We start from the raw sequence: 23646 nt of genomic DNA, 5'->3' as shown, positions 1-23646 counted from the left end.
GAATTGTTAGCGTTTAGAAAAGAAACTCAACAGTCGTTCAGTTTTAAATAGTAAATACCCCCCACCCCTATAACAAGCGAATGGTTCCGCCCAGGAAGCTCGACCGCGACCTGTTCTGTGTTTAGGGAAGTGAATCTGCGCCTCTGTGTGACTGCGCTCCATCCGCAACTAAGTTCTGATTTTTATTCAAAAATCCTCTAATCTGAGTCAATTTCTTCTTTAACTAATGCAGTCGCTCAGTAAAAGCGGATGATTTTTGAATGAATGGACCAGAGAGACTGTTATCCTCGATAAGAGCAGCTCTCGGTTATTATTTGCACTTTAACCTCTAATACAGCATTCAGCTGACATGTGGGAATGGCAGATTTTGTGTCTCATAGGCTTCATCTCTCTAGTTCTTTTTCTCGTAGCTGTATGTTATATTTTGTACTCTGGACTGACCACTGAAATCCACATCAGGACTGGTTTACCCCCGGTCAGGAACATCACAATAGCCTATAAATACAAAGTGGGACCTTATAAAGACTGTGGGTCGCTGTTCAGAGAGAGCTGCAGCATTGGACCCAAGCAGCCATGCATTGGGATCTTTTATGATGATCCAAAGAAGGTGAGTAGACTTTTTGAATGAATGAATGAGGACACTCACTAGTGTACCTTGATCGTGACCTGTATTGCTGTGTCAAGAAGACGATGTTTTATTGCTGCATTGGCAGTATTGTATGATTGTTGGAGTGAATAATGGCAACGTTTAACTTAGTGTGACAGTTGGATCAGTGATTGATTTACAGCTGAAAATTATTGTAGAAAAGTTTTTTTTAATAGAAAAAAGTCTGCATATCTTTATAGGAATGTATTTATTCATGTATGACATTGCTATGATGGCAAAGCTTTATTGAAATTATTAAATTATAGTAATAAGAAATATTTCTTGGAGAGCAAATCAGCAAAATCTAATCATATTAGAATTATTTCTGACAGATCACGTGACACTGAAGACTGGAGTTTCCATTCAGTTTATCATCGCTGAAATAAATTACATTTTTAAAAACTATTACAAAACATATTTATTTATTTAAATACCATTCCAAACCTTTGACCCCCCACTGTGTTTAGCTGTCTATCTATCTAGCTGTGTATAATATATAGGATGAATTCAGGTAAAGTTGGCTTCTTGTAATTTCTTTTCTTTAATACCTTTGTTAACCTTACGGTCCAGCTGTAATATTTTTATTTAAATAAATAGCATTTATTTTATTTAAATAGGAAAGGTATATGCCAATAAACATTTTGAGATGGACTTCAAGGCTAATGTCACATTTTATTATTAGACGTTTCAACACATACATGTTTTACCAAATACAAAGAACAGCACTTTTAGAGTTCATCCCACTCATTGATGTGAGCATAAGTATTGGGACAGTTGAACATAAGGCAGATATAAAAGATTAAAAGCTATTATTTAGTTGCAGATCCCTTGCGCACAATCACAGCAGTGAGTCTGTGACCCATAGACATCACCAGACTCTTGGTCTCATCCTTTGAAATGCTTTTCCCAGCCTTTAATGCAGCCAATTCCAATTGTTGCTTGTTTTGAGGAGTTTCTGCCTTTATTCTCCTCTTCTTCTGGTGAAATTCATGTTCAATCGGATTTAAATCTGGAGACTGACTTGGGCAATCTAAGACTTTCTATTTATTTGCCCTTATAAACTCCTTGACTGAACTGGCAGGGTGTTTTGGGTCATTGTCCTGATGCGATATGAAGCACTTCCCAATGAATCTGGTGGCATTTTCTTGAATATTGGTAGGCAAGATGGTTTTGTACCCTTCCAAATTCATTCTGCTACTGTCATCATACATTAAGTCATCAGTAAAGTTGAGAGGGCCTGTTCCAGAGGCAGCCATGCATGCCCATGCCATGATGCCACCTCCACCATGCTTTACAGATGAGGCTGTATGCTTGGGATCATTGCAGTTCCCTTTTTTTCTCCACATTTTTGTTTTCCCATCACTTAGATAAAGGTTCATCTTTGTCTCGTCGGTCAATAAACACAGTTCCAAAACTCTTCTGGCTCACCTTTGTGCTTTTTTACTAACTCTAATCTTGCCTTTCTATTTTTGGAGCTGGTCAGAGGTTTGTATCTTGCTGTGTAGCATCTGTAATTCTGTGTCAAAGTCTCCTGAGGACAGTAGATTGTCAGAGCATCACCCCAGCTTTCTGGAAGTTGTTGGTGATTTTACAGACACATCTTTTAGGGTTCATTTTCACAGCTTTTATGATTTGTCTGTCATCAACTACTGTTGTTTTCTCAGCCGATCAGGCAGTTGTTGGTTGCTGGTGTCGCTGGTGGTTTCCAAACTCTTGATTTCTCCATGCCCTTTGTTTTTGCTAGCGCTCTAACTGACTTCCTCTTTTCTTTTAGCATCCAAATTGCTTGCTTTTCTCTCAAAGTCAGCTCCCTCATCTTCATCCTGGTTTGTGTGTGTCATCATCGAATGCAAGATTCAGAATGCAGAAGTAATGGATATAACTGATACGACACATTCCCTGCTTTTAATATCTGAAGAATTAATGCAACAGGACACAGCTGATCAGTTAGAAAGACCTGTGAGGCAACTGTTCCAATACTTATGCTCACATCAGATAGAGGGATGAAACTTTAAAAGTGCTGAACTTCTTAGCTGGTAAAACATCTATGTGTTGAATCACCCAATAATAAAATGTGACATTCTGTAGTTTTGTCTAATATTCATCTTTTAATCATATTTGCAAATGTCTTGACTCCACAGCCAACAGAGAAATTTTGCCTTTACTGTTCCAATACTTTTGGAGGGCACTGTATATATATATATATATATATATATATATATATATATACACACACACACACACACACACACACACACACACATACATGTGTGTATATATATATATATATATATATACAGTGAGGAAAATAAGTATTTGAACACCCTGCTATTTTGCAAGTTCTCCCACTTAGAAATCATGGAGGGGTCTGAAATTGTCATCGTAGGTGCATGTCCATTGTGAGAGACACAATCTAAAAAAAAAAAATCCAGAAATCACAATGTATGATTTTTTAACTATTTATTTGTATGATACAGCTGCAAATAAGTATTTGAACACCTGTCTATCAGCTAGAATTCTGACCCTCAAAGACCTGTTAGTCTGCCTTTAAAATGTCCACCTCCACTCCATTTATTATCCTAAATTAGATGCACCTGTTTGAGGTCGTTAGCTGCATAAAGACACCTGTCCACCCCATACAATCAGTAAGAATCCAACTACTAACATGGCCAAGACCAAAGAGCTGTCCAAAGACACTAGAGACAAAATTGTACACTTCCACAAGGCTGGAAAGGGCTACGGGGAAATTGCCAAGCAGCTTGGTGAAAAAAGGTCCACTGTTGGAGCAATCATTAGAAAATGGAAGAAGCTAAACATGACTGTCAATCTCCCTCGGACTGGGGCTCCATGCGAGATCTCACCTCGTGTGGTCTCAATGATCCTAAGAAAGGTGAGAAATCAGCCCAGAACTACACGGAAGGAGCTGGTCAATGACCTGAAAAGAGCTGGGACCACCGTTTCCAAGGTTACTGTTGGTAATACACTAAGACGTCATGGTTTGAAATCATGCATGGCACGGAAGGTTCCCCTGCTTAAACCAGCACATGTCCAGGCCCGACTTAAGTTTGCCAATGACCATTTGGATGATCCAGAGGAGTCATGGGAGAAAGTCATGTGGTCAGATGAGACCAAAATAGAACTTTTGGTCATAATTCCACTAAACGTGTTTGGAGGAAGAAGAATGATGAGTACCATCCCAAGAACACCATCCCTACTGTGAAGCATGGGGTGGTAGCATCATGCTTTGGGGTGTTTTTCTGCACATGGGACAGGGCGACTGCACTGTATTAAGGAGAGGATGACCGGGGCCATGTATTGCGAGATTTTGGGGAACAACCTCCTTCCCTCAGTTAGAGCATTGAAGATGGGTCGAGGCTGGGTCTTCCAACATGACAATGACCAAGCACACAGCCAGGATAACCAAGGAGTGGCTCTGTAAGAAGCATATCAAGGTTCTGGCGTGGCCTAGCCAGTCTCCAGACCTAAACCCAATAGAGAATCTTTGAGGAGCTCAAACTCCATGTTTCTCAGCGACAGGCCAGAAACCTGACTGATCTAGAGAAGATCTGTGTGGAGGAGTGGGCCAAAATCCCTCCTGCAGTGTGTGCAAACCTGGTGAAAAACTACAGGAAACGTTTGACCTCTGTAATTGCAAACAAAGGCTACTGTACCAAATATTAACATTGATTTTCTCAGGTGTTCAAATACTTATTTGCAGCTGTATCATACAAATAAATAGTTAAAAAATCATACATTGTGATTTCTGGATTTTTTTTTTTAGATTATGTCTCTCACAGTGGACAAGCACATACGATGACAATTTCAGACCCCTCCATGATTTCTAAGTGGGAGAACTTGCAAAATAGCAGGGTGTTCAAATACTTATTTTCCTCACTGTATATATATATATATATATATACACACACACACAGATATATGTACAGGTGCTGGTCATATAATTAGAATATCATCAAAAAGTTGATTTATTTCACTAATTCCATTCAAAAAGTGAAACTTGTATATTATATTCATTCATTACACACAGACTGATATATTTCAAATGTTTATTTTTTTTAATTTTGATGATTAGAGCTTACAGCTCATGAAAGTCAAAAATCAGTATCTCAAAATATTAGAATATTTACATTTGAGTTTGAATAAATGACCATCCCTACAGTATAAATTCTGGGTATCTCTTGTTCTTTGAAACCACAATAATGGGGAAGACTGCTGACTTGGCAATGATCCAGAAGACGAACATTGACACCCTCCACAAAGAGGGTAAGTCACAGAAGGTCATTACTGAAAGGTGTGGCTGTTTACAGAGTGCTGTATCAAAGCATATTAAATGCAAAGTTGACTGGAAGGAAGAATTTGGGTAGGAAAAGGTGCACAAGCAACAGGGATGACCGCAAGCTTCAAACACTTGGGAGAGCTTCACAAGGAGAGAACTGAAGCTGGAGTCAGTGCATCAAGAGTCACCACGCTCAGACGTCTTCAGGAAAAGGGCTACCAAGCCACTTCTGAACCAGAGACAACGTCAGAAGCATCTTACCTGGGCTGTGGAGAAAAAGAACTGGACTGTTGCTTAGTGGTCCAAAGTCCTCTTTTCAGATGAAAGTAAATTTTACATTTCATTTGAAAATCAAGGTCTGAAGGAAGAGTGGAGAGGCACAGAATCCATGTTGCTTGAAGTCCAGTGTGAAGTTTCCACAGTCAGTGATGATTTGGGCTGCCATGTCATCTGCTGGTGTTAGTCCACTGTGTTTTCTGATGTCCACAGTCAACGCAGCCATCTACCAGGAAATTTTAGAGCACTTCATGCTTCCTTCTGTTGACAAGCTTTATGGAGATGCTGATTTCATTTTCCAGCAGGACTTGACACCTGCCCACACTGCCAAAGGTACCAAAAGCTGGTTCAATGACCATAGTGTTACTGTGCTTGATTGGCCAGCAAACTCGCCTGACCTGAACCCCATAGAGAATCTATGGGGTATTGTCAAGAGGAAGATGAGAGACACCAGACCCAACAATGCAGATGAGCTGAAGGCCATTACCAGAGCAACCTGGGCTCTCATAACACCTGAGCAGTGCCACAGACTGATCGACTCCATGCCACGCCGCATTGCTGCAGTAATTCAGGCAAAAGGAGTCCCAACTAAGTATTGAGTGCTGTACATGCTCATACTTTTCATTTTCATACTTTTCAGTTGGCCAAGATTTCTAAAAATCCTTTCTTTGTATTGGTCTTAAGTAATATTCTAATTTTCCGAGATACTGATTTTTGACTTTCATGAGCTGTAAGCTCTAATCATCAAAATTAAAAGAAATAAACATTTGAAATATATCAGTCTGTGTGTAATGAATGAATATAATATACAAGTTTCACTTTTTGAATGGAATTAGTGAAATAAATCAACTTTTTGATGATATTCTAATTATATGACTAGCACCTGTACTTATATACGGGACCGTTGAATGCTTGAATCTGATTGGCTGCCGAACGTTCTGAGGTGTGCAATTATTTTCAAGGAAACGCACGGCGAACGTAGTTCCAGGCAGCTCTTGACCGCATTACATGACCATATCACTTCGCCAAATGATTTTTGTTATTTCAAAGGTTTTACAACAGCAAAATAACCAAGACCCACAACGACACTGGCCAAATATATAAATATAGTAAACAATATGATAAAAACGACAGATCATGTCCATGTTTTTGCCACAAAATTGCGCTTTATTATGTACGGAAAGCACATACTCTATCTCTCCCGCTCTCTCTCACACACACAGACCTCACATACATAAGTTACAGTTTGCACACACACTAGCATACATCGCGCTAATGTTGTTAGCGCTACTCTTACGATTTTATCAGTAAACAACTTAAAAACTACATGACTTCTCACAAGCGAGGTAACAACAACGGCGCTGTTCGTGAACAAAAGGAACCAAGTTTCACTATAACTAGAGACATTGCTGCCGAACACTATTGAGAGACGCACAGAGGTAATCTCTCTCTCGCTCTCTTTCTCTCATAATTTAATTATTAACTGTATTATTAGTCTGTTATCAACGGCTCAAGCCTCCCTTACTAGGTTTAAAATGACGTTTAGGAATTAGCAATGGAGGCGTTGGATGAAATGCGGAAGAAATAATCCTACTCACAATAGCGATTTAAGTAGAAATACCGGACGAATGCCTTGAAATATATCATCTGATCGACGTCTTGAGGTGTTGCAACCGTAGTATAAGCGGAATAATTGACTTCGGTCCGTTGAAAAAACACTTTATTTAATTAATTTTTAAAATGTTTATTAACATTATCAAACAAACATTCAACATCAAACTTATTCAGTTTAGACTAGTAAAAGTTCACTCAATTCATGTATAAATTAACAAACTGACATTAAATTTGATGAAATATAATTTTGATTAAAATGAACTTTACAGCATATTAAAGATGTGACAACAACACGTCTAAAAACTAATAGGCTAAACAAAAAAAAACATAAGTCAAACAAATGTAATATTGTAAAACTTCTTTTCCTGTCTCTTCAACTTTAATTGTGACCTGTTTTGCTCTTTTCATCCTTTTTTCACTCCAGATTCAACTTCATGCCCTGCCTTCCTTTCTGCTGTCTTTTCATTCTTCCACCTCTGACTTGAATTTCCTGACTGACCCCATTTTTTTCTAGTCAATTATGCATTGTAATACTAAAACAATCACAATAATGTGAGTTTATTTAATTAATATGACTAGAATTAGTGAAAGTTCAAAGTGGCCCACTTTATCTAGCACATTCAGCCACAACCACATAATAGGAGTACTGTAACAGTACTTTGAGGTGTAGCCACAATTACCAGGGTCATATTGCGTAACAACCAAAATGATTTTAGCATTTTTTAAAAATTGCATCCATACCTTTAATTAAAGCCCATTGTATTTTCTTAAAGTGTAACCCCTTTTTTTTTTACATTTAGGAGAAAATACTGCAAATTAAAGGCATAATGTGATTTGTTCTGTATTTTCCCATTACTTTCCATTAGAAATTCCATATATATGCTGCTCATTAGTGGCATAATGTTATTTGTACTGTATATTGCACAGACAATAGAAAAGCGCCTGCAGAAAACATCTATTTAAAATGTACTAAACGTCTAATTCCCCCAGCCATCATCACTCTCTTTATATCAGACTAATATATATGTCATGTGTGAATAACACAGTTATACTAGTAGCTATGAAGTGAAGGTTGTGGTTTCAGAGCTGCCCGTGCCGTTTCCTGTTTACTGATCAACTCAATATGCAGCGCTCATCAGATCTAACACATTACACATGCATTACACTTTAATTCCCTCATGAAAGTAAATTGCTTCAATTACTTTAGTGAATTCATTTCATTTAAATTTGCTGTTTAGTTTGTTTGTTTGGCTGTGTAATCCATTTCCCTCCAAGTAGGTTAATCTCTTACAAGAGGGCCTTTCATTAGAGATGTTATGCACACAAAGTGTGTTTTGTATATGATCTTCTATTAAGTGTTAATTTGATCAATATTCTTTTGTAATTTTGAGTGTGTTTGTGATTTAGATGCATTATTTCTGTTAGCCGTGGCCTTACGGAGTTGTTGATCCTCATTCACCACTAGATGGAGGTGTTGATATAGTCATTTTGTGCACTAATGTTGATTATGCAGTTGACCGTATGTGGGTGGAATATGTTTGTATGTTGTGATATTTTGATATAATTGGATTATCTATTATTGTGTGGTTTTATCGGATATAATCTCATTTTATCATGTGTAATCATGATAAATGGTGTAAAATTTTCCAATTTGCCTGCTGTACACATATTTTCCATATTCCTTATTGCAAAATGCGTCTCGCAGTGTAAATGCATTATTACTAAAGCCAGCAAATTAGTCTATTAGGCTATTACATTAGTTTTGACTGATTACATTTACATTTATCTGTTACCGCAGTGTTCCTACTAAAGTAAAAAGAGTGGACACATTAAATGAACAAAACCACTTTTTCACAAAAATATATTTTGAATAATGTACTCTCTCTTTTCCATGCAATTACAAGAAATGTTTTTTTTAGGATAAAATCAATTTGACTCTTTCAGTCAGATCAAGATCATGATCTGACAAAAAAAAAAAAAAAAGATTCTATAAATTTTCAAATATTCAAAGATTTTAAATAAGTCTCTTTGTTGTCCCAAGAAAAGGTCAGCTCAAAAATGATTTAAAAAATAATAGTTCCAGTGGTGTTTCAATGCTGTATACAAGTCAAGCAGATCATAAGAGTTTATGTATATTGTTATTATATATGTGCATTTAAGTCCTACAAGATAAATTCTGATTTTGTTTGGATTCAGTTCAGTACAGATAGTAGAGAATGGATGAGGGCAAGCATAAGTAGCCGACTGAAGCAATCTAGGGTGTGTGGTTTAATTTAGAGAAAGGCACCAAGATTATTATTGCTTGAACCTGAGCCTGGGCTAAACTTGTTCTCAGAATGTCAGAAAGAGGAAAGCAGAAAAGGTAAAATGTGTCTGAGTTGGTGCCCTATACCTACTTCGCTTGGCCTTAGTGCCCTCACACTTTTAGGGAATATAAATGAGCTCATATCACAACTTGTGTGACCATTCATCTGACCTTCAGTGGCTCCAGTTGCCGTCTGGTTATATATAACTTTTCAAGTTGTTTAGTTCTCACAAAGTTTGCAACAGAGCAGTGTTAATTTTGGCAGGCATTTTTGATTTAGTCTTAGTCTTGAGACGAAAATGCTTAATAGTCTTAGTCACATTTTAGTCATTTGAGTATTTCATAGTTTTAGTCTAGTTTTAGTCGACGAAAAGTCATTGTATTTTTGTCAACTTTTAGTCTTTACTTTTAGTCAAAGTGCAGTTAACAACATTTATTTTGGTAGCTATTTTATATGTAGTATTCAAACAAAAATAGGCATCAGTTCTTCTCTCTTTAGACCAAATCAATTAAGCTTATGAGAAATTTGAATCAAGGATTGAATTTGGAAAAACTGGAATACATTTTCATTTTTTGGTAGAGATACAAATTAAACTCATTTTTCAGATACAGTAGCTTTACTTAAGTATACATTTATTTAACATCTTTTGTTGGTTAACATTTATGACACGGATAATTAGGAATGCTGTCCCTTTAAGACGGAAGGCATGCATAATACTGACACACATTCAGTTTTCATCCACCTGTTTACGCTCACTTAAGCCATAACTGACTGTATTTATGTGAGATACTCTGACTCTACACGATAGACACAGGACTGCTGTGTGTGTATTTGAGCGCTGAGAACTGAGAACTGATCGCGCGCTGTATGAGACTGAAGAAGTGGAGCGTGCGCGAGAGAGAGAGCGCTTCTATCAGCGCGACTCCGCCTATCCCGCCGTCACTAGCTTTAAATTAATCGACAACGAATTGTGACTCCCGGGAAAAACGGGACGTCTGGTCACCCTATCCCTAAACCTTCGGGTGCTGAGGCTATTGTTTCAGATCGTTAGTTTGCGTTTTGATAGCCTATCCGTCCACTGCGGCTGCCATACTGAGACTAGATACGCCCCTCATCTGATTGTAATCCAATGACAGAGACTCACATTTTGAAAGACAAGACAGTTAATTTAGCATATAGGATGTATTTTGAATGTCAGGTAGTCCTCAAATAACATTTTAGTCCCGTCTCGTCTTGTTAATGAAGACGCGGCATACATTTCGTAATAGTTTTTATCATCAGACATTAATTTTAGCTCGTCAACGTCTCCTCTTAGTCACAGAAAAAAGGTTCGTTGACGAATACTTTTCGTCTTCGTCGACGAAATTAACACTGCAACAGAGTGTTTTGTTTGGGGTTTAGGAGTGTATTTATATTTATTTATGTAAAAAAGAAAACCCTCAACCAGGAGCTAAGAGGACGATCAAAAAAGAACCATAATTTCTGCAGCAGAGGAAGAGCAGAACCCGCCATCCTGTTCTAGACGATGCTCGTAATCATTTTGTGTAGGCTAACGGTGTTGCTGGGATTATTTCTTGGCAAAGAAAGTCTCTTGGTTTTCTTTTTTGTGCACAAGACCTTCTTGCATTATCACATTTCTCACACTTCCTGCCCACCTCCTCCTTGACCAGTCAAAACGGTTAATGTGTACTCAACCTCCCACCAGAAAGCCCTACTGGAATAGAGTCTGACTCTTGATTGACAGCTCAGTCTTACTTTCAAAAGCTCATTGTCAATGACAGATTCTCTTTTTCTTTCCCCAAGTCCCCAATTAACAACTGTCCAAAGCTCCACACATACAGCCGTGGCCAAGATCCAGTTCAGCTAATTGGCATAATGATCTCAGCTCGTTAAGAGAGGATCCTGGGGTGCTAAACCCGGGGGTCAGAAGCTCCCAAAGGCTTCTGATAGAAAGTAGAGAGAGGCAGGAGCAGGACTAGAAAACAATGGACTCCTCTGGGATGAAGGATTTTACCACAAGGATTGGCGTGAGCACCGTGGTCCCTCTATTTTTGATTCACTGACTGCTACTGTAGTCTGCGAGCCCGCAAGCTTTTGGGAACTTCCTCTCATCAGGCCAAACAATGCGGTGGAAGTGAAAGCCCATGGATCTGAAGATGGTTGCCATGGATAAGAAGAGCCGGGGAGACTTCTTCACATGCCGGATTCTGTGAAGGGCCATGAAAGGCATTCCAGTCCCTAAGTGACGGAGAGTTTTAGGGTTTGCTCTTTCTCTGTTCTCCACATCAGCCGTTTGCAAGTCAGTCAGAAAGATGAAAAGAAAAAATAGGCATCGCAGTGACGAAGGATGCTAGAATAGGTAATGGTGAATGTTGGCAGAAGTGCACTTTGAGTAGTATTTCTGAGTATGCGTGCGCTTTTTAGCAGTAGTGCAGGAGGAGGGATTTGCGATGGTTTCTTAATGTGAATATAATAACTATGCAACAAAATGGGTTCGTGATGTCAAGACGTCAATTTCTGACGTCATGTCCCAACACTATCAGAGAAAATGTTTACCTGATTTTTACCCGATTTACCACTTAAGGGTGCATATTAGTACCTTTAATGGATAATTTAATCCAATAAATGAATATACATCATTTACTCAACTTCAATGTCATTCCAAACAATGTTGTTATTGTGAAATAAAACTCTCTTAAGTCAAGTTCTAAATGAAATATCTTTGGCATTTTCGGCAGTACTAAATGAAGAAGAAAAAAAAAGATCTTTAAACAAAATAAAAAAAATAATTCAGGTAACAACACAGAGTATTAAGAACCAAATATGTAAACTTTTGAATGGGATAGTTAAAGAAAATGGCTATTATTTTGTCTTGTGTGTACTATATGTAAACATCTGTTATGTGAAAAAGCTTATTCAGGACAGTGCTAAATAGAAAATAACATGCAATGTATACGATCCCTCTTATTTTGTTAAAATTATGAACATTTTTGCAGATTCTGCAAAACTGTTTATATTAAGAAAGTAAAAAAAAAAAAAAAAAAAGTATTCTAAAACTAAAATTGAAATGAAAACTGAAAATACAAAAATAAAAGCCAATTTTAAAATACTAATAAATATTATAATAGTATATAAATAATTCTCAAATAAAACTGGTCATTGGAGTCAGTGGCAACAGTTTTTTGGGGTGAACTATTTCTTCAAGGTACAAATTTGCACACTTAAACGTGTCTCTTTGAGGGTATTTCCTCAATGAGCAAGCTAAAGGTAAACTTTTTCACATTTTGCTCAAAAGTTTATATTTTATCATCACCAATGAGGTACATACTTTTCATACTTTATTGTGTTTTGCAACATCGGGATGGTGTTATATTCTGGCTTGTAGCATAAAGATGCCTTCAACTCATGTCGGGCCCTAATTGAGTGTTTTCTGTTGTGAATAACTGAGAATGATTTGAGCTTGATAGCTTAATCTGATCATCTTCATGATCCATCAATCCTGATGAAAATTGACTAGTGACAGAAAAGATAATGTCAACAAACTGCCATTTTCAGGAAGGAACGTAAGCATCCTGCTGTCAGCAAACGTCTCGGAACAGAATTCCAACTGGTTCTCGCCATCAAAACTATTAGTATTTTCACAGCATCCTGGCTGTCTGAGGATGGCAGGAACATGAAAAGGCAGTCCACTGTGAAGATGCGGATAGCGGCAGTGACAGCGAGTGGGGGAGAGAAGATGCGAGAGCTTTTTTTAAAGTGCGTCTGAAGTGATGAATAAATGAGTCTGCCTTCCAAGGTATTTTGGAGTCGATTTCCCAGAGGACTGCTGCAACACCGTAACCTCAGTGACATTTCGCAAATTTGCCTGAAATGGATTTGACTGCTAGATGACAAGTAAAACGACAAAAGTAAAACAGAAGCGCTACGCTGACAGTTACATATGCTCATCAGTACTTCTCTTTCTGTCAGTTCAGTGTCTTGAATGATCTTTTCTCGCCATATTTGAGTGTCTACAAGCTTTTCTTTTCAGACATTTAACTCAGTCGTGACTAAACATGCCACTTCAATGTTAACCCTCCTTCCTGTACCCACATCGCAACTCCTTTAAAACCAATTTTCAGAGTCTGTATGAGCTTTTTCAGTTGTCAGCAGGAGGATTATTGTGGTATGACTTACTGGTATTTTGATAGGTAGTTTATTGTATGGCGTGGTGTGATGTAGTGGTTAAGGCTCAGTGAAGACTACAAGTCATAAGGTTGCTGGTTTGACTCCATAAACCATCACCATTTTGCCTTTAAACAGACACTTAAAGTCAACGTGAAATGGCAGTGGTAATCTATTACACTTCTGTAATGTGCTGTAGAGGAGCAGGAGCCTTTGGGCATTCATTGGATCGTAAATATGTTTTTGGTCACACTTTATTTTAAGGTCCAATTCTTGCCATTTACAAACCATTAACTATGGCTTTTGCCTCAATAAACTCCTAATTTGCTGCTTATTAATAGTTAGTAAGGTAGTTGATAAGTTTAGGTATTGGGTAGGAATAGGGATGTAGAATATGGTCATGCAGAATATGTGCTTTATAAGCACAAATAAACAGCTAATATGTTAATAATAGGGATGCTAATAAGCAACTAGTTAATGGTGAGAATTGGTCCCTATGTTAAAGTGTTACCATGTTTTTAATCTAAACTGGTTTGGTGCTTTTCAGTTAACTTTTTGGTCTATAAGCATTCAACCTACCTGATTATTGTGATGTATTAATTGGCCAAGACTTTGTGTGTGTGCGCGTGCGTGTTTATTATAATTAATATCCTTAATCTATTCTGATTCTATTCTTAAAAAAACAACACTAGCTTCTCTATTCTTTTTGTATTCAATCTGTTTTCTTGTTATTTATTATACAATTAACAAAAATCACAAAAAAAGGCCTCTAACACTAGCTTGCTCTATTCTTTTTCTATTCTATCTGTTTTCTTTTTATTTATTATATAATAAAAAAAAAAACCTTGCTATGTGTATTGCGTTAAGCTAACTGAGACTTGTCATAACACTTGCATATCATTGTTCCTTTGTTGATTTTGATTGCTTCTATTGTCCTCATTTGTAAGTCACTTTGGATAAAAGTGTCGGCTAAATGACTAAATGTAAATACAATTTTATGATCCTATTTATACAATAATTCACTATGTATTTTTGTTAAATGCATGTTTAAATTCATTAAAGAGATAGTTCACCCAAAAATGAAAATTCTGTATTAATTACTCACCCTCATATCGATCCAAACCTGTAAGACCTTTGTTCATCTTCAGAACACAAATTAAGATATTTGTGATGAAATTCAAGAGCTTTCTGACCCTCCATAGACAGCAACACAACTACTACATTCAAGGCCCAGAAAAGTAGTAAGGACATCGTTAAAATATTCCATGTGACCTCAGAGGTTCAACTTTAATTTTATGAAGCTATGAAAATATGTTTTGTGTGCAAAGAAAACAAAAATGTTATTGTATATTATTATTTTAACGATGTCCTTACTACCTTTCTGGGCCTTGAACGTGTCAGTTGTGTTGCTGTCTATGCAGGGTCAGAGAGCTCTTGGATTTCATCACAAATATCTTAATTTGTGTTCTGAAGATGAACAAAGGTCTTACAGGTTTGGATCGACACAAGGCTGAGTAATTAATGATTTAATTTTCATTTTTGGGTGAACTATCCCTTTAATATTTACACATTTTTCATTATTTTAAATAATAAATCAATTTTTTTTTTCCCTCATTGCTTCTGTGGAGTTCCCTTGTAATATTTGACATCATGTAAAAAAAAAAGAAAAAGGGTCCTGAAGATGCTCTGTTGACTAAACTGTTGACAGAACATGGTCTCTGGCAATCCCTGAAGTTTTGTTGTTGTTGATCTCATTTATTTATAATCTAATGCCATGTTGGAAGAGACTTAGTCACAATTTCTGTCAAAGGCTCTGAGCAAATGGAGGCTTAGTTACAGGCCAGTCTGTTAAAACACACTCCCCGTGAACAACACCTGCTGGGAGCACACCAGGGATCCAGACCTCCTGCAGACCAGGGCCTCAGAACAATCCAGCTGTGAGCAGACTACTTGAAGAATTATGTGATTCTGTTGAAGGATCAGAATAGATTAGGACTCTAATATAAACATCAAACGATCTTGAGAGAAAACTAAAACCAGTTTAACTCGTCTGGTTATCTGCTTTTGTGACTGATATTTCTCCTGACTGGCAGTGCAATCTATTCCTGGAGGGCTCGGCAGGAGGCCAAAAGTGACCCAGAAGGCTACGAGACGAATGAACACTTTGCTCCAATTTAAAGGATGGATGTTCTGGGAACTGTTGCAGCCTCTTTTCTAAACAGACCTTCATCTGTCACAGTCTAGCTTCGGCGACCTACCCCTTTTCCCTCCAAATCCTTGAGAGACCTGAACCCCAAGCCGAGACTGGGTCGTACAATCCATCTCAAATTTCCCCGGTGCCCTCATTTGCAAGCATATATTCCTTTGGTTGGTAAAAGCAAGAGGCGTGCATGAAAAGTGACAGTTGGGCATCCATCCACACTGGTCTCGAAGCTGCCAGACGACGCGTGGCAACTAGTCACAGTCTTATCAAACTACAGCTTCATTGTTTTTATTTTTTTCGCCATACAGTGCCACCTGCTCATGCAACTCCAACTAATCCTGTATTTATATGCTTTTCTCAGTCGTGGCTTTGTTTATTCTCATTAAGCTAGCTTTTCCTCTGTGACTCACCGGATCGTGGACGCTCCCTGTTGTCTTTGAACGCCACTGTGCTAGCGAGAGTGAGGGAGTTCTTCCTGCTTATTTGTTGCACAAGATAAGCATTGTGAGATGTGTATGGCTCCTTCTGGTGATTACTGCAAGCAGCTGATGGGTTTTAATGGGGCTGGGAAATTTTTGTTGTGGATATGCTGTTTGGGGATCGGTTTGGGAAGATGAGTGTTTGTTGGCTAGAGAAGTGTTCGTCTTTGATATAATCCTGCTTCACTGGGAAAAGTTGATTACGGTGAAAGCTAGCATGGCCAAACTAATTAAAGAGAATAGAAATAGAATAGAATAGAAAGGGTTGCATTCATTATCCACTGTTTGCATTGTGTAGTAGGCTACATGTGTGTTTCACATGTTTAGAGGCATGATATTGCATTATGTGTGGCATATACGTGAGCTAACGCAATCTGACTACCATGAGATTTGTTTTAAGTTTGCCTTCAGTCGGTTTGAGATTTTATATATATATATATATAATATATACACACACACACACACACACACACACAGTGGGTACGGAAGTACCTTAAATTTTTCACTCTTTGTTATATTGCAGCTATTTGCTAAAATCATTTAAGTTCTTTTTTTTTTCCTCATTAATGTACACACAGCACCCCATATTGACAGAAAAACACAGAATTGTTGACATTTTTGCAGATTTATTAAAAAAGAAACTGAAATATCACATGGTCCGAAGTATTCAGACCCTTTGCTGTGACACTCATATATTTAACTCAGGTGCTGTCCATTTCTTCTGATCATCCTTGAGATGGTTCTACACCTTCATTTGAGTCCAGCTGTGTTTGATTATACTGATTGGACTTGATTAGGAAAGCCACACACCTGTCTATATAAGACCTTACAGCTCACAGTGCATGTCAGAGCAAATGAGAATCATGAGGTCAAAGGAACTGCCTGAAGAACTCAGAGACAGAATTGTGGCAAGGCACAGATCTGGCCAAGGTTACAAAAAAAAGTTCTGCTGCACATAAGGTTCCTAAGAGCACAGTGGCCTCCATAATCCTTAAATGGAAGATGTTTGGCCAAACTGAGCTATCGAGGGAGAAGAGCCTGGGTGAGAGAGGTAAAGAAGAACCCAAAGATCACTGTGGCTGAGCACCAGAGATGCAGTCGGGAGATGGGAGAAAGTTGTAGAAAGTCAACCATCACTGCAGCCCTCCACCAGTCGGGGCTTTATGGCAGAGTGGCCCGACGGAAGCCTCTCCTCAGTGCAAGACACATGAAAGCCCGCATGGAGTTTGCTAAAAAACACCTGAAGGACTCCAAGATGGTTAGAAATAAGATTCTCTGGTCTGATGAGACCAAGATAGAACTTTTTGGCCTTAATTCTAAGCGGTATGTGTGGAGAAAACCAGGCACTGCTCATCACCTGTCCAATACAGTCCCAACAGTGAAGCATGGTGGTGGCAGCATCATGCTGTGGGAGTGTTTTTCAGCTTCAGGGACAGGACGACTGGTTGCAATCGAGGGAAAGATGAATGCGGCTAAGTACAGGGATATCCTGGACAAAAACCTTCTCCAGAGTGCTCAGGACCTCAGACTGGGCTGAAGGTTTACCTTCCAACAAGACAATGACCCTAAGCACACAGCTAAAATAACGAAGGAGTGGCTTCACAACAACTCCGTGACTGTTCTTGAATGGCCCAGTCAGAGCCCTGACTTAAACCCAATTGAGCATCTCTGGAGAGACCTAAACATGGCTGTCCACCAACGTTTACCATCCAACCTGACAGAACTGGAGAGGATCTGCAAGGAGGAATAGCAGAGGATCCCCAAATCCAGGTGTGAAAAACTTGTTGCATCTTTCCCAAAAAGACTCATGGCTGTATTCGATCAAAAGGGTGCTTCTACTAAATACTGAGCAAAGGGTCTGAATACTTCGGACCATGTGATATTTCAGTTTTTCTTTTTTAATAAATCTGCAAAAATGTCAACAATTCTGTGTTTTTCTGTCAATATGCGGTGCTGTGTGTACATTAATGAGGAAAAAAAATTAACTTAAATGATTTTAGCAAATAGCTGCAACAGAACAAAGAGTGAAAAATTTAAGGGGGTCTGAATACTTCCTGTATGTATGTATGTATTGTGTGTGTGTGTGTGTGTGTGTGTGTGTGTGTGTGTGTTTTCTATTGTAATACTTTTTCAAAATGATCAAAGCTGAATTTTCCGTATCGTTACTCCAGTTTTCAGTGCCACATGATCTTTCAGAAATCATTCTAATATGGTAATTTGCTGCTTAAGAAACATTTCTTATTATTATCAGTGTTAAAAGTTTTGCTGTTCATATTTTTGAGAAAATTTTTACATTTATTTCCCTTTCTCATTATAACATTAAAATGTCTTTACTACCACTTTTGATCAATTTAATGCATCTTTAAATAAAATGACTAATTTTAAAAAATATATATTATTTAAAATTTTTGAATGAATTTATGATTATATTATTTAAATTTTTTGTACATTCTAAATTATTGTTTGTGCATTACTTAAATGTTGCAGTTCTTTTTTTCTTGTCATTTTCAATGCCATGATTGTCTTAATTAATGAAATGAAAACCTTTCTCGGCAAACATTTCTGACAGCATTTTCATTACAATGCTTCTGCATTAAGAAATGTGTGTTTATGTGTGTTGTAGGTTCCAGCACAGAAGTGTCGCTATGCGGTGGGCAGTATTTTGAGTGAAGGCGAGGATGCACCCAATGAGGAACAGCAGCAGCTGTATGAGAAGCACGGCTTCCGGGTTTTCTCTTTCCCAGAGGTCACACATGTCGTCACAGCCTCCTTCCCTCACCGAACCTCTCTCTCCATTTTCCTGGGGGTGCAGAGAGTTTATCCACAGCTGAACTGCTACATCAAGGTAACATCATCATCTTCCTCATTTGCCAAATGCCTTTTCTTAATTTGAAGGTCATGTTGCAGTAGCCTACTTCAGGTGTGTTTAATTCAAGTCATCCCCACTGTGTGATTGATACCGCCAGCGTGCTACAGTTTCCTTCAACATGATTGGTGTACTGGCACTTAGAGGTTATGAGAGAATGAACGCCTAGTCTGTCAGTGTTTCTGGAGGGGATGGAGACAGTAATTATTAAGCAGTAGACTTAATCATAGCAATTAAGGACAAATGGAGAGAAGAAAAGCTATGGATGAGGGCAAAGAAAGCAACAAATGAGAGTTGCAGGATTGCGAATTGGGAAGAGGTAAGTGGAGGAAAGTGCAGAGATTCGTTGTGGAAGGGAAGAAGCTCAGAGTAAAGATGCAAATTTCAAAGATTTTGAAGCCGTGGCTTAAGGCCCCAATATACTTCCAGCGATGTTCATTCTTGCTCTTCGCTTAGGGGTAAAATTATACTAGTATAGTATATTAGTGTACTAATAGCAAACATCCCAATGCTGTCTACACTGCTGCACGCTTTCCTCTCAATAACAAAATAAACGGTGAGAAGACAGTCAAGAAAGCACCTGATCATAGCGATGTGGATATGTTGGCATGAGCTCTGCAATTCAGCACTCCAGTCGTGTCACATCACATTTGTTTTAGTGCTGTCAAACGATTAATCGCGATTAATCGCATCCAAAATAAAAGTTTTTATTTACATAATATATCTGTGTCTACTGTGTATATTTATTATATACATATAAAACACACACATACAGTGTCTATTTTGAAAATATTTATATGAATATATTTATATTCATATTCATATAATTTATATTTTTATATATATATATATATATTTAATATATAAACGTAACTGTGATGATGAACCAGGTCAATGACATCATCACTAGAGTGCCAGCCTGCTATTTTGAATTCATTTGGTGTGCTGTTTGCAGGCATAGTTTGTGTATTGTATGTTGTATGTTAATTTTTGTGGATGTGCCACTAGGCATTGTTTAGTGCCAGTTTTGCTGCTCACAGCATTTTTCTTTTGTTTTTAGCACCAGTATATGGGTCATTAAGTGTTTCTTTTTTTTTGTACTTTGTGAACTGCTTCTTATAAAATTCCACTGCAAAAATAAATCACAACTGGCATTTTGGAAAACACTCCATTGTACTGAGCCTTCCTAACTTCTCCCAGGCCTCTTGGCAATTCTCTACATGACAGTAACATATTTTTATTAAATATATACATGCATGGGTGTGTTTTAAATAAAGAAATGCATGACAAACTAGTTTAAGGAAACATAACCTTTCACACTTCCGCCAGGTATGAGACATAATCCTTATTATTCTTTTATCATTATTCTCTTGTTTTTATTCAGCCATTATCAGCCTTTAAACTGGCAATAAAACGTTTACCAAGCCACATCGCTTCAATCCCAGTATACATTTACCCAACTATTATCAAAAGTATTTCTAAATAAATACAACAAAACATTTCTTGCGACCTTATGTTAAGTATTATGACAAAATGCATTATGAAGAAGAATTGGACCTGTTCTGCAGGTGCATTAGAGCTAATATTAGCATCATGCTTCATAAGACAATTTATGAGATTAATAGTACACTTTTACTCAGAACTCACTTCAAACCACCATCGAGTGTTTGTAATAATTTCCTTTTACGATCACATGTGGAATTTGGTCGTTTACTGTTGTTAAAATATGCTATTTATAGCCTTTTATATCGCTGCACAAATTAGCATTTCAGATGTGCACATTAAACTAAAAAAAATCACATACAGACCATATGAAATGTACATTCACGTTGTTTGTGATGTTACTGCCTCTCAGTTCTTAAGTTGCCAGGGATACATTCCAAGTATACACATTAGTAAAAGGATCTATTTTAATTTTAATTTGTCTATATACACTTTGGGTGGCCGCGGTACGTTACATTAAAAAAGTAGCCCAAAACGGCTCTGTAATTTTTCCCGCAACTGTATTTTCAAAATAGCCCACTTGTGCCGTTACCCTGGCAACACTGGTGCTGTACCAGTATATGTATATGTATACATATACATATATATATATATACACACACACATGTTCGTTTTTGTGAAAAGTGGGGACATCCCATAGGCGTAATGGTTTTTATAGTGTACTTACTGTATGTGCTATTGCCCTACACCAATCCTACACCTAAACCTACCCCTTACAGGAGACTGTGCATTTCAACTTTCCCCAAAAAAACCTCATTCTGAGTGATTTATAAGCGTTTTGAAAAGTGGGGACATGGGTCAATGTCCTGAAAAGTCACCTTCACCTTGTAATACCTATGTCATACCTTTTGTCATTATACAAATCTATGTCCTGACTTTTCACAAAAATGCGCACACACACACACACACACACACACACATATATATATATATACATACATGCATACAAAGTACACACAGATATATTATGTATATAAAGACTTTTATTTTGGATGCAATTAATCGCGATTAATCCTTTGACAGCACTAGTTTATTTATATAGTGCTTTATACTACAGATTTCATTAAAGCAAGCAGCTTTACAGTACTAAATAGGCAAAAACAGTGTCAGTGTGATTTAAATTAGAATTCCAAACTCGATTTCTAGTATAAAGCAGCTATCCAGTGTGTTCGTGTTTTTACTCGTGCCTGACCTCAGATGAACAGAAGAAATAAACCAGAGAAGAGTTACATGTCAAAGGAGGCGGGGCCTTGGAGCCACACCCACCTGTTACATAATCACCATGGACCAATGGTAGTTTATTTTCTGAAGAAAATGTGTGGAGCTTGTCTATGCAAATGCCACTGTCTAAGGTGTTCTTAGTGTTTTTGGTAGCCTTTTTAATGGGCCTCACAGTTTCTTGTCATTTTTGGCACCATCTGTGTGTATGTGTGTGTGCATGAGCCCCCTCAACTCTCCCCGCCATCTGCCCTGATGCAGCCTCAGTGTGAACGCAGCCAGCAGGCTCAGCCTCCTGCCTCCTCCAGACTCAAGATCTGTCTGCTCAGCTGCTAGATAACTTATCTCCTCCTGTTTGAGTCCTTCCCCTTTCCCTTTTCATGCATGTTTTCTTTCTGTCCCTTATAGAAATCTCGATATCGTCAACTTGCAGTTCTAGGCTCATGAAAGTCTGAAGAACATCTGTGTACACCAATCGGTGTTAAATGTTCACATCTATTATCTCAAACACTAGGGGTCATTACATTGAATTATTCCATCTGTTTGGACATAGGGATGGCAGTGCTTCAGTAAAAATATTGCTTCAGATTATTTAAATCCTCTTTCCCAAAATTTTGTTGGTGTCTGTGGTCTCTACACTCTCAGAAATAAAGGTACAAAAGCTGTCACTGGGGCGGTACCTTTTCAAAAGGTGCATGTTTGTACCTAAAAAGTCAATTTTGGTACTTTAAAGATACACATTAGTACGTAAAGTGTACATATTTGAACTTAATAGGTACAAAAGTATACCTTTTTGAAAAGGTACCGCCCCAGTGACAGCTTTTGTACCTTTTATTTCTGAGAGTGTAATGTGTTTTGTGTTGTTCCCTCGAATTAAGCACTTTTGTGGTTGCCTAAAGATGTATTGATGCAATGGGATAGACTTTCAAGAAAAACTCAATTATAGCAAATTGTTTGAGATTGTATTACATGTCTGAATACTGTTATCAATTATTAACTTGTACATCCTTCTCAGAAGGTTGTTTGTCTTAAATGAGTGCAGCTTTATCTGTGGAATTATGGAGAATTTGGTCTGTATGTAATGTGATGTAGAATCTTCTAGAAAGGTGGGCTACAGATAAGTGTTTCTATTTTATATTCTATTTCAGGGATGTGCAAAATATACAACTATTTAAAAGTTTGGGGAAGTTAGTTTGGGTCAGTAAAAAGTGTCTTTTTAGACACTCCAAGGCTTCATTTATGTGTTTAAACAATAACAGTTTGTTTATTTTTCATGTTTGTTTGATAGAATAGAAAGTTCAAAAGAAGAGCATTTATTAGAAATATAAATATAAACATTATAAATTGACAGTTAGTACTTAACTGTCACTTTTGATCTTTTTTTTTTTTTTTAAACTGACCTCAAACTTTTGAATAGTAATATATATTTTCAAAATCTGTTAGTCTGCTGCTGAAAGAATGAGTCAAATTATTGGTTTTAGGGAAGCCTTGTATAATTAGCCAGATTTTGTGTTTGCTTGACCCCAAGTGGACACGTTTTCATAAGACATGTCCTTGCACTTAAAAATGGCTAGTTGAAGCAGAACACATTGAGTGTTAATCTCGTGAATCTCACAACACATTTTTAAGTGTTTTTTTCTTTTTGTTGTTGTTTAAGATTGTTGTTGTTTCTATTATGAGAGGACCGATCAGAGCTGACAGGAAGAAAAGTGGGAGAGAGAGAATACATTTTTAAGTTTTACTGTTTTTTTTTTTTGTTTGTTTGTTTTTTTTAAGTTGATACAATGTCTTAAAAACAGAGAACTCATGACATTTTCATGATGCTCAAAACTTTAAAACAACACAATAAATTGTATCCTGGGTAGACAGTAGAGCTGCAGGAAAAACTGAGAATCGGTTTTGAACCGATCATTTGAACGAATGATTCAACAACTCGCACATAAATACTTCCCTTGTATCATTACTGGATAAATAAGCATTTTTGAACGAATGATTCAATGACCAATAGTTTTTGAACAGTCACTTGTCACCACCTAGTGGCGAAACCATGTAATTGACACAAATGTTATTTGAAGCT

At 37.5% G+C, this 23646-nt stretch overlaps 1 protein-coding gene across 1 annotated transcript in view; it reads left to right on the top strand.

Moving 5' to 3' along the window:
* Positions 1-90: 90 nt before the first annotated feature.
* Positions 91-23646, top strand: part of LOC131549094 (testis-expressed protein 264 homolog) — a 54941-nt gene continuing 31385 nt past the window's right edge. The window contains exons 1-2 of the mRNA XM_058790919.1: positions 91-607; positions 18606-18827. Of these exons, the coding sequence (XP_058646902.1) occupies positions 350-607; positions 18606-18827 (480 nt within the window). The 5' untranslated portion in view covers positions 91-349. The remainder of the gene's footprint in view (positions 608-18605; positions 18828-23646) is intronic.

This window comes from Onychostoma macrolepis, chromosome 11 (genome assembly GCF_012432095.1).
Source record: "Onychostoma macrolepis isolate SWU-2019 chromosome 11, ASM1243209v1, whole genome shotgun sequence".
Lineage (NCBI taxonomy): Eukaryota > Metazoa > Chordata > Actinopteri > Cypriniformes > Cyprinidae > Onychostoma > Onychostoma macrolepis.
This window is presented reverse-complemented; position numbering and strand designations above follow the sequence as displayed.